Below are 12,814 nucleotides of genomic sequence, written 5' to 3'. Positions count from 1 at the left end.
AATAACCATGAAATTATCTGGGTGAAGGTGCTTCTGTTTCTAAACTAAAGCAAGGCAGTGCTGTCTTTCTTTTTTGCTTCACCAACCTGATCCTTCTCTTATGCCTTTACAGCTCCAGATCTGGGACACAGCAGGTCAAGAGAGATTTCGGTCCATCACCCAGAGTTATTACCGAAGCGCCAATGCCTTGATCCTCACCTATGACATAACCTGTGAGGAATCCTTCCGTTGCCTTCCTGAGTGGCTGCGGGAGATAGAACAATATGCTAGCAACAAGGTCATCACTGTGCTAGTGGGTAAGTAAGGACTAATGAGGAGGGACATTGATTTGTGAGCATCAGAGAATTTAGAATCACATAAGGCCACATGCCTTGGTACCTTCCGAGAGTATAGTCTACAGCTGTATAATTCATGTGGTCAACATTCAGTTCTTCTAAATGAAATTGAAGAGAAAATGAAATAGATCCTATCCCATGGTGATGGTTTAGAAAAGTAAAGTAGAAAATGTTGCTGATTGATTTTCCTATCAGTGCAGGCTCTAGGGAAGAAGGTGGATTGCCATGAAAGTTATGTGGGCTGCTAAACATTACAAAAAAATCTAGGCCATGGAAACTGCTGGTCTAGAAGTAAAATATATCTACGTTGATAAGGAATTCATTATTGAAGCAATTATTTTTTGCCTAAAAAAATGGACTTTGGTTAATTTTTTCCCTTCTTACATTTATACTGATTTGAAAAATTCTAATTTTCAGAAATAATAAGGGAAATTCTGCAGTTTGTTTCCTCTTGTAGGAGGGTAGAACCTCTATTTAGTATGGGGGGAAAGCAGAAAATAACCCATGGTTTTTTTTTGTGGTGACAAATGCACCCATTAAAAATGAAATTGCGGCAAACCAGATTAGATTGTTAAAAATCCTCTACTGGTGATGGAAAAATGTTAATAATATTTGGTTGTTAAAATGTTTTCTTCGTGAGAATTTCCTGTCAGTCCAGTGGTTGGGACTCTGAGCTTCCACTGCAGGGGGCACAGTTTTGATCCCTGGTCAGGGAACTAAGATCCTGCATGCTGTGCTGTGTGGCCAAAAAAAAAAAAAAGAAAAAGTTTTCTTCCTAAGAAGGAACATTGTTGTATATTCTAGAAAGACCTGAATTTTGGAAATCCAGTAGAGAACCTCAGAAACATTAAGTTAAAAATCATGGTTAACAGTAAGTTAAACACTTTATAGAAAGCGTTATAGCTAGTGTATATGTGCCAGGAATCATATTAGGAATATTATGTGTCATGATCCCAAATTTACAGATGAGGAAAGCAAGGCTCAGACAGGTGAAGTTCTTTCCCCAAGGTCACTCAGCATGTAAGACTGACTTCAAAGCCTGTGTTTATCCAGCTGTAACGTGCTGCCTTGTAACAGATTGCTGGACTTTTCCTTCAGGCTGCTGGGTTAAGTATCTGCCTCTCTATGAGCTAATGCTCCATGCTCGGTCCTGAAAACCCTCCTGCACAATGGAGAACCTTTGCTGTGAAGAGCTTGAAAGACCTCCACTTTGGACATAAAGTCCTTGAGAACATGAGTCAAAGCATTACTACTTGGGATTCTATATAAAGGAAGTTAAATGAATGTATGAGGGGACATGATCAGTCAGCTCAGTATGAAAGAGGCACTACCTTTTTTTTTTTTATTTTTTTTTCCGCGGTACATGGGCTTCTCACTGCTGTGGCCTGTTCTGTTGTGGAGCACAGGCTCCAGACGCGCAGGCTCAGCAGCCATGGCTCACGGGCCCAGACGCTCCGCGGCATGTGGGATCTTCCCGGACCAGGACACGAACCCGTGTCCCCCGCATCGGCAGGTGGACTCTCAAGCACTGCGCCACCAGGGACGCCTGGCACTACCTTTTTATTTATTTTTTATTTTTAAAAAAGTTTATTTATTTATTTATGGCTGCATCGGATCTTAGCATGCAGGATCTTTCGTTTCGGTGTGTGGGCTTCTCTCTAGCTGTGTGTGGGCTCCAGAGCACGTGGGCTCTGTAGTTATGGTACATGGGCTCAGTAGTTGCAACACAAGGGCTTAGTTGCCCCGTGGCATGTGGGATCTTAGTTCCCCAACCAGGGATTGAACCTGCTTCCCCTGCATTGGAAGGCAGATTCTTAACCACTGGACCACCAGGAAAGTCCCAGCACTGGCCTTTTTTTTTTTTTTTTTTAACATCTTTATTGGAGTACAATTGGTTTACAATGGTGTGTTAGTTTCTGCTTTATAACAAAGTGAATCAGCTATACATATACATATATCCCCATATCTCCTCGCTCTTGTGTCTCCCTCCCACCCTCCCTATCCCACCCCTCTAGGTGGTCACAAAGAGGGGTGATCTCCCTGTGCTATGCGGCTCCAGCACTGGCTTTAAAAATTTTTTTTATTATGGAAAATTTTAAATATAAGCAAAATAGAGAAAACAGTATAATGAACACCCATATACCCATTTCTCAGATTTGACAATTAACAACTCATAGCCCATCTTATTTTATCTTTTCCCCATCTCTTCTATCTGCCTTCCCCTTCAGATTATTTTGAAGCAAATCCCAGATGTCATATTAATTCAATTTATATTATTCAGTGTGTATCTCTATAAAAGATATAAAATTTTTTAAAAAAGAGAACCTAACCACAATGCCATTTTCACACCTAAAAAATATTAATGAGTCCTTGATTGACTCATCCATCAGAAATTTATTCAAATCAAGATCCAAATAAGGTCTGTATGTTGTAATTAATTTTTATGTCTTTTGATTCTCCTTTTAGCTATAGCTTATCCCTCCATTTTTGCTCCCTGGGAATTTATTTGTTAAAGCATTTGTTTGTCCTGTGGAGTTTTCAAGTCTGAATTTTGTTATTTCACCCTGGTGGTATCATTTGATATGTTCCTCTATCACCTAAATTTGTGGCAGATATGTAGGTAAATCTAGAGCCTGGTCAGATTTAGGTTTTGTTTTTCGTTTTAGCAGATATACTTTATAGTTGGTATTCCAAGGTACTGTTCTCATAGGACAGTCAAGAAAAATGCTTGATTCTTTCTTTTCCATTTATTACTTTCCAAAGTAATGAGTTGGTTCCCTAGTCTTCCAAAAGCAACTGTTGAAGTTTGTTTATATTTTGAATATTGCTATAGATTTAAATATATTTGATGTATTCTAGCCCCTTGCAATTATTATTATTGATGCTTCAGTTGTTCCAACTTTGACAGTGGGAGCTTCTTCAACTGGGCTCCTGAGTCCTTTTGACATGACTCAGGAATCTTTGATAATTTTCTTTATTTCTGGGATGACAAGTGTTCGAGGCATATCCAGTGCATTTCCTACCCCAGACCTGGAATTAGGCATTTCTTCAGGAAGCGCTGTTTCTTTTCAATGGGAAGTTGTATTTAGAGGCTACAACCAAGGTGATAGGAATCGTCTTTACTAGGTGATGGCTTTTAGGCTTTTCAGTGGACAGAGCTGGTGTGTGTGTGCGTATATGGTGAATTCTGTGGCATCCACAGGGGGTTGTCTCATTAGGCTCTGTGAAACGTTTTGATTGACGAGACTACCATAGACCATATGGTATCACAGTCACTTAGAAGGATACAGGACAGGAAACACAGCTTAGTAGTAAGCCAGCATCAAGCATTCCTCTTCAGTGGAAGCAGCCCTCATAGCAGTCCACAGAGCTGTCCAGGACCTCCCGGGACAGTTCAGATGTGAAGGGAAAAGGCTCACTTCAGGCAAGTGCAGGATCTGCCCTGGCTAGAAGCCTCAATGCCCCATAGGAGCCCATCTCTCTTGTAACAACCCGACAGGCCTAACTTTCAGGGTCTCTTCAGATGTAGAATCATCACACTCAGGGAAGCCTAAAGTTAAGGCTTTCCATTAGGTATTTATAATTCATACATAGAATTCCCAGGCCAGATGGAATTTATCAATCAAGGGTCACTTTTACCATGAGCAATGTTGGGAAGTAACACAGTTGGCATATCACCTTTGTCAGATTTCCAAAACAGAAGTTGAAAATTTTTTAAAGATAAAATAACACCATGAATTATTCACACTGATACTTCCATTTGTAATTCAGGACTACAGAAATTTTACTTAACCTCATTAATCTTATATCCGTATTTCCTTTCTCCCATGCTAAAAATCCCTGTCCTAATGCCACTGGCATAATTACTCATTTGCTTTATCCCTTAAAACAGGTATAGTAGCCCCAGATAAATGATGCCAACACTACCACCGACAAGATAATTACTGGACAGTTCAAGATTTTTTCCTTCAATTCTTTTTGTCCTTAGGGTATGTGCCACTGGGGATACATGGTTAAATTACTGGTTAAATTATCTTCAACTCACCTGAAATAGTTCCTCTTTGTGTGGTTATGCCACTTCATGATAAACAGGTTCATTTGTTTAATTTTGCTTTCAACTTTAGGAATTGCTTTTTAAATTTAATTTCATATTAATTGTGTAATCGTGTAAAACATTGATAAGATTCTGAAGTCAAATCTATAAAATGAAGTATATTTAGAAAGGGCTGGTTTTCATCCCTCAAGCTTGTTCCTTTCATAGGTAACCATTATCTTTAAAATTAAAATTTTGTTTTAGTCTCCCATTAAAAAAATAAGAATAAAGTGTATTTTTTCATCCATTTTTCTTAGAGAATTGTATATTATATACACTTTTTTCAACTTTGCTTTATTTGCTTAACAATATATCCTAATGTCTCATTCCATGGCAGCCTACAGAGATATTCCTCATTGCTTTTTATGGTGCTAAGTAGCTCCAAATAACTATGGATGTGACATAGTTTATTCAGCCAGTGCCCAACTGATGGGCTTTTGGGTTGTTTCCAGTTCTTTGCCATTACAAATGGCACTGGTATTTTAAAATAAACAATCCAGGAATCACAGTCACATTTGTTTTGCTTTACTTGCCCATCTCTCTGGTTTGACTTCAGATACGAAGTTGAATTTTGATGTTTCCAAACTTGCAAAAAAGTCAAATGACGATTTCCTCTTTGATTTTACCACTATTTTAGGCAACAAGATTGATCTGGCTGAAAGGAGAGAGGTCTCCCAGCAGAGAGCTGAAGAATTCTCAGAAGCTCAGGACATGTATTACCTGGAGACCTCAGCCAAGGAATCCGATAACGTGGAGAAACTCTTTCTTGACTTGGCGTGCCGCCTCATCAGTGAAGCCAGGCAGAACACACTTGTGAACAATGTATCCTCACCCTTACCTGGAGAAGGGAAAAGTATCAGCTATTTGACTTGTTGTAATTTCAACTAAAGGCTGAGGCAAGGAGAAGCAAGAGGAATCAGCAGTTGCCCTGATGGGCCACCAATTGCTGGGGAGATCTGGCGATGACTATGGGTCCCGCTCTAGGACCTTCTGACTCCTGTGGGCTCCTGAGCTTACAAAGCATGGCAGGCCAAGGGCCTCGTCCACAGGCCAGCATTAGCAGAACATATAATGGTTTCACCCTTTTGCAGTCTGGAGTCGGATCAAGGAGAAAATTGCACTAGGCGCTCCATGATCTGCAGAGCATGTTGCTTTTGTTTTTTTTAAAAAAGCAAGTAAAACGCATTCCTGAACACAGTCCAGGGGGAGACGTACTGTAGGGATCCCTCCTGCACGTCAGTGGGTGCATGTGGGGGCTGCTCTTTAGGGCTTCTGGGGGCCCTGGTTTTCTTGTCTACCAGGTAAACCAAAACTGGGAACGCCAAGTCCTGTCTCTGGTGCGTGTTGATAGCTCCATGGAGATTTTGAAAAGTGTTATTTCTCTTTTCCATGGGCACTTTCAAGAACTTTGGGATGTAAAAATGAAACGAAACCTTTACCCGTGACAACAGTAGCAATCATTGTTTTATTAATGTATACAAGCTCCATGACTCCTTTTGGTGCTAATGATTCCACTCTTTCACAGACCAAACATTTTAGTACATTGATGTCCTTAAATACATTTCATAGAAATAAAAACGAAACAAAACAAAACAAAAAAAAGAAAAAAGGGAAGTCCATTAATCAGCTGTCTTTCTCAAAGTCTCATTATCACCTTTTCTAGGGTAGATTTGTTGGGAAAGAGAATACTTTCCTTTCCTGTTCCCCTCTAAATCTCTACCACTTTCTTCTTCAATTCTCCCATCTTTCCTGCCCTTTAAGTAAATGAAAAAGTTTGAAAAATGGAAAAAAAAAAAGAGAGAATGGTAGATACCCTAATATAAAAGATTAGCTCTAAAACATTATGAGTAGTGTGAGAAAACAGACCCGATCTGACCAAAATACTGTGGATTAATGGACTGCCGTGCAGAGTTCCAAGCAGAGCACAGTCCTTGATAGCAGGTCACATCTTTTACTTGCTGGTACTATCCATCTTGGACAGACCAAGGCTTAGGATTTTGTAGAAGTTTTTAGTACGGTAAGTGAGAATAGCAACAGATGAAAAGTCTCACAATTTTTGTATCTGCAATGATAACCTTAGAAAAATTCTGCTTCTAGAAGCAGACTGAGTAGTCATTTGTCATCTCCTTGTAGTAATATTACTCTCTGACTCATGACCATTCATTCTTTCCTGTTTCTTTTTCTTTTCCTCTCTCTCTTTCCTGGTCTTCCCTTTTTACCTCCTCTCCTCCTTATCCCCCTCCTTCCCTCCCTTCCTTATATACATGTGTTACTGCAAATCTCCAATTCAAATGGAGGTATATATGCCTTTACTTAGCCAATTTAAAAACAGAACTCAAAATGGAAGCCATGCTGCTGAATATGTGTTACTGTTTCTTCAGTGCCGTACTTTGATACCTTCCAATTTGTTCACTGATATAAATGCAAATTGGGAAAATAATTAAACCTATTTGCTGTTGATGCTGTCAGATGTTTCTGTAGCTTGCTGCTTAGTATAATTGAGGGATGAGTAATGGGATAAGGATATGATACATAATTCCACTGTTGCTGTAGATGGTGGCAGTCTTGGTCCTGATATATTGATGTGTGAAAGCTACTGAGTTTTAAAGCAATGAGTCATGTGGAGACACAATATTGGTGAAGCCTTTCTAGCATTTCCTTAGTAGGTTTCAGAGCGACCTATCTGCACATGGGGCCTGTACATATTGTTTAAGGGACTGATACTTATGGTTGGCCTCACCACGCTTGTCCTGATCCTATGGGTAAGAGAAAGAGATCCCAGAAGTTTGAAATGCTTTTATTTTAGAACCTATCTCTATAGGAAAGAAAAATCATTTTAATAAACACCAAACAAAATAATTTATCATGGTTGCCTTTCCCTCCCCATTTTCCCCACCAAGCCAGCAAGTAAAGGTGTTTAGAAAAGTTCATCAAAGTGGGCAGAAGAACTCTTTTTAAATGTTGAGGAAATGTCCCTAAGTTTAGGTTTACTATCTGTCATTTAGGGCAAAAATCCAAAGTCCCCAGCATATCATGACTCAACTTTGTCTCACAGCATAAGTGTGTTGAAAATAAAGTTGCTTTATGAACTCAGAGAATAGAACATTGTTAGATTGGACAAATTTAGTTGTAAAATAACAGGTTGTAGGGCCACTCTTGCATTCTGAGATTATTTCCTAGGGCTCAGTCTCCTTTACCTACTCTTGGCCAAACTCAGAAGGGTATTAGAAAGCTCTGCTCTTGGCCCCTTTCTTCCCTGTTACCCTTCCCAGCCTTTCTGTACTTACAGTCACCCATCTATGGCACATCAGCAAGGACACATGAGAATGCAGGGCTTTGTTTCTTTTTTTCTCTTAGTTGTATGAATTCTAGATTAGGCCTTATGGACGCTTGTTCACTGATGTATCTCAAGTTTGAGAACAAGCCCTGACAATATTGTAGGTGCTCAATAAATATTAGTTGAATAAACGACTTAGTGCCAAGAGGAGCTTTTTCAGTTAAACAGAAATTTATCAAATAGAACTTGAGAAAGGACACTAATTAAATGTGGCCATCTTAACACAGGCCAGGACCTAAACTTACTGGTTTGCCTACTAGTCCTTATTGTCTTGGCAATATTTGCTAAGATGAACCTTCTTAAATAAAAATGAATTCTCATTTAATGGTGGATGAAAAAGAGAGTTGCTTTCTCATAATTCAGTATGGCTTGATCTGACTCATAAGACTACCAGAGTCCATGTCTGCCTCCATTTTGGTGTGATCTTTTTCTTTTTTTTAATAATGTTACTAAATATATGGCGAACTTTTCTTCAATTTACAACACGTCGTATTCATGTCATATAGTCAGATTTGAGGAATCTGTGAAATCATGTAGTTTGCTTATATTAATGATATTATGGCTTTGTTCAGACTGTATCCTCAAAGGATTTTATGCTTTGTCCTTTACCTATGCAAGGCTTTTTAGTCCTTTATGTGCTTGTGTTAGATCTATTGAATTATATTAACATTTAAATTTGATTATATGGGGCCAGTTATCCTTTCTGTGGATTACTTAGATAGGCCATTAGTTTTTCCTGGCCATTTTTTCCTTCTGTTTTTTTTTAGTCATTTCATGTTAGCACCTCTACCTGAGTAAAGAGGAAAGAAAATAACTAAAAATGAAAGTGAAATGGATTGATTTGACAATGTGTCAATTTCTGAGTTAGAGTTTGGTAAGAAAGGTAAAAACCACTGGCCAAAATAAGACACTTGGATTAGGGCTGTTTCCTGTAAACAATTTAGACTTGCTGGAGAGGGGAGGCAGAATTTAACCAAAGGCTGGATTCTTCTTTCTTCTTCTGTTTATGAATTTATGTCTTTGGAGGACACTGGTGACATCCAGTGTTAGATCATGATTTGCCTCGTTTGCCCTTTAAGCTATCCCATAATTCTTCCAGATCCAGCATCAAGTTTCAGTTAATGCATCTTTCTGAAAAAACACCAGTTGCAAGTGATTTTGAATTGGTCCTCTGACTAAAATGGAAACTTCTTTTTTTTAATAATAAACTAAGCTACGTGAATGAGATCATATTATAATAAGGAAAAAACTATTTAATTTTTTGCCCCATGTATCAAATCAATAGCTTTAAAGATAGACATTTTCTATTTCTTAATCCTGCAGAACTCTGTATTTCATAACCATAAGTACTTTAGGGACTACTGCCCTATTAGCCTGTAGAAGAGCTCTTCTAGGGTTTACCCTTTTTTTCTAGAGTTTTTTTTTTAACTTCAACTGGTTACTTATTCTCCTCAACCATGGCCCCGACAGATGTGTTTCAGTGCAACTATAATCCTCTTGAGACTTAACTTGAAAATGAAAAGCAGTGAAAAAACATGTGTTATCTCATCCTTCTGACAAAATGTACTCCATGTAAGCAGTGTGTGGCTGAACACTAATTTGGGGATAAGAGAGGGATGTGTTTTTTTGTTTTTTGTTTTTCTTCTTTTTGGATTTCATATCTGTGACATGAGCCTACTTGTGTTTGGAGGGAAAACTGGCTTCCCTGACATTCTCACACTGGGGAGAAAGCATACTGAATTAAGAAATTATCATCCCTTCCAACAGCTCATTAATAATGTTAGAGCAAGGGAGATGATACTTCATCTCCTTTCCTAAACCCATGGGAACATTGCAATCATTCTGGGGAGCCATAGTTTAAAAACAAACTGAGGCATAACAAAGATGGTGAAGGAGTTTAAAATTTAAGACATCTGAAGAATATTTGAAGGATTTAGGGAAATATAGCTTGGGAAAGAGAGAGGAACACAGTACATTAGAGCAAGACTCTGTTGTTCAAAGGGGTGGAACGAGGCCCACTGAATAGAGGTCATAGGGCCACAGATTTGAACTTCACGTAGGGGAGAACTTTCTCAAAAAGTTGGTTCACCATGGAAGGGGCTGCCTCTGTCAAGCAAAGGCTAGATAAGAACTTGGCAAAGATGATGTGGAGAAGATCCCAGCATTTGTTGGGGTGGCCCAGATGACCTATTAAAATTCTATGTTGTAGTACTTTGCTTCTCGTAACACGTTCAGTTAAATATCTGCTGACCCACAGCTTTTTTTTTTTTTTTTTTTTTTTTTGAGGCTTTGCGCTTCTGCCCAAAGTGCATCCTACTCTCCAGGAAGGAGGGTGGTTACATGTCATTAGGTTGAGACTGGCTTGCTGTTATGCCCTAGGCTGGGATTGCTTTCCAAGTCCATTCATTGATATCCTGTTGAAATCACAAACTGATTCTTGAGTTAAAGATTAAAAAGGTATTGTTTTAGTAGAAGTTGAAATCTACATGAAATCATGGAAATTATGTATTTGTCACTTGCCAAACATAGGCCAAGCTCAGTGTTAGTGAGTAGTTGGTATTTCTTCAGGATTTCAGGATAGGCCTCTTTAGCAGAGTGGAATCGTCAGTTAAAATCCCGTAAATTACCAATGTAAAGTTTTGCAGCTCCTGTCACAGATGGGCTGATGGTCACTGGCAAAAAGCAGGCCCCAAAATCTATTTTGGAAAAGTCTCAAATGACATTTGGTTAGTCGATTTGATTCTCTTGAAAAAGCATGATCTGAAAATAATTTTAAAAGAACGGAGGCCAAATTGCTCTATGTAGAAAGTAACAAAATATAGGTCTTTGATTTGAAAATCAGAGATAACTATAAGCAACACTTGCTAATAAAGCCCATTACCCAAGTGATTCCTCCACCTGCAAGGTAACTTGCAACCTTGGAAGGCTGGTAGATGGCTCTTCATTGGTCTTTCTAAAAAAGTCATTGGTCTTGCATCAGTATGGTGAGAAACACTTCAGTTTGGGTGAGAATTTCTTTGACTCCTTTGGATAAGAAGTCAGAGCACAAAAGCTACCCTCTTCTTTAACTGACTTTGTGACATGCAAGAGTCAAAATTTTACTTTCCTACTGAGTTAAAGCAGAATTTTCAGAGGTATTGTGTTCTAGTTCCCTTGGCGGGCTGTGACTTTGACACTTCCGGGAGTGATGTAGGGAGGTATTTAGAAGGGGGGAACACTAGGCTAGGTGTTAGGGGTCCTAATATTCCCATGAATTAGCTATAACATTATGCAAAGCACAATCTCTTGCAGTTTCCTCCTCCACAAGATAGACTAATAGTAATAATACCTGTCAGAATTATTGTAAAAATTAGATAAATTGAAAATGCTTGGTAAACAGTAAACACTCAAATATTAGTTTTCTCCTTGATTAAGATTAGACTTTGGATGGTCTGATACAACTATAGATCCTTAGAACAAAACAAGGAATCCTCCTGACTTAAAAAAAAAAACTCCATTTCTGAAAGGGCCTTAAAAGAAAATCACTCATTTGGTCCATTCTTCTGCCTTAGGGCATAACTGTTACCCAAGAGACTCCACTTCTTTACCTACTTCAAGAAAGGTATTCTCTCTCTCTACCCAGTGGGCAATTCCAGGGTCGTAAACTCATTATCAGGAAACTTAACCTTATTACCGAGATACCTCACAGTGCAATTTGAACCTCTCTCTTCTTGATCCCATTCTCCATTAGAAGATAAATGCGTTCATCCTGTTTTCTTTTTAAAGGGCCATGTTTGCCATTTATTATAGCCTTTCTGCCTCAATTTTTTTTTAATTGACAGAAAAATCTCATTAAGGTGATAATTATTATTCCCTTGGGGAATGTCAGGATAGGTATTTATAAATTCTTAGCTTCTTATTGATATCAGATTTAGATCACAATCTTACTGTTGATTAACTCTTCAGTTATCCATGTATTTTCTTCTTTAGTTAACATATAATTGATAACCAAGTATGCTTCTGAAGAATTATTCTGGTTATGTGGCTCTTGTTTTCTCCTCTTGGTAAAAATGGAGTCATGAATCCCAGTTTTGTCAACTGCTTTTAGGATGTAATTTCATACATGACATTATTTGATGGACGTAATTACCAACACCTAAATTTAGCAGGGTTTCTTTCCCTTTCTACATGTGCACTGAGTTCTGAAATAAAAATTGGAATACCAAATGCCTAATAAAGCAAAAATTCCTGCACAGAATATCAAAAGATACGAATCCGGTCTGCTAGGATAATTTGTCACTAGTTGGTTGAATGGTACAGAGCTTTTATTTAAGGTTACACAGTCATGCCTGGATTAAATAACAACAGCAAAACTTGATAAGCCCTCTGAAAAACAGCTGCTAAACATACTGCTTTCTGGAAAGTAATCATTAAGAATATATATTCTCTTGTCCTATACAGTTGCAGAATGTTAGTAGAACTTTCTTGTAGGCTCCCTGACAATGAATGTCAATTGATTTATTAAAAAAATTTTTTGTGTGTGAACCCTTTTATCCCTTTAAGGTATGTTGGGGCTTTCATGTTCCTGTTGTAGAAAATTTCAAATGACTGGAATGCTGACTCCTAATTTCTGCTCACTGAAGTGTCCTCTAGACATACCAGAAGGTTGGGGCTTCTTTGTTGATATGTAAGGGAGCTACTTAAATACACTTACATAAATGTAAGTGTGTGAGTAAAATTGCTATTTTCAGCAAAAAAAAAAAAAACAAAAACCTTTGCTTAAAATTTCAGATAAAAAAAATTTCAGATAATAAAGGGTTGAGTTTTTTTTAGATCATCTAAAGGGAAAAAGTGTGCCCATATATATTGTTGCATACATTTTAATGCATGACTTTTAGTATAGGGATGAAATAAAATACAAAATATATAATTCTGGAGGTCTTCTCAGCAGCTAGTTAAAATATTTAGAGAAGCTGTTTTATGAAGACTTAGAGAATCCCTGATTTCCCTTTTCCTATCTCTTTCGATCAAAATGTAAACATAGTTTTCACAAACATGTTCATCATGGAA

At 38.1% G+C, this 12,814-nt stretch overlaps 1 protein-coding gene across 2 annotated transcripts in view; it reads left to right on the top strand.

Annotated features, from left to right (window-relative positions):
• The window catches only part of RAB30 (RAB30, member RAS oncogene family), an 86,105-nt gene extending 73,589 nt beyond the window's left edge, over window positions 1-12,516 (top strand). For both annotated transcript variants that reach the window (XM_067750524.1, XM_067750525.1), the window contains exons 4-5: window positions 113-296; window positions 5,066-12,516. In XM_067750524.1, the coding sequence (XP_067606625.1) occupies window positions 113-296; window positions 5,066-5,316 (435 nt within the window). In that variant the 3' untranslated portion in view covers window positions 5,317-12,516. The remainder of the gene's footprint in view (window positions 1-112; window positions 297-5,065) is intronic.
• The last annotated feature ends 298 nt before the right edge of the window (window positions 12,517-12,814 follow it).

The sequence above is a fragment of the Pseudorca crassidens genome, chromosome 9, assembly GCF_039906515.1.
Source record: "Pseudorca crassidens isolate mPseCra1 chromosome 9, mPseCra1.hap1, whole genome shotgun sequence".
NCBI classification, from domain to species: Eukaryota; Metazoa; Chordata; class Mammalia; order Artiodactyla; family Delphinidae; genus Pseudorca; species Pseudorca crassidens.
Note: the sequence above shows the minus strand (reverse complement) of the source record. Positions and strands in the feature narration are given on the sequence as shown.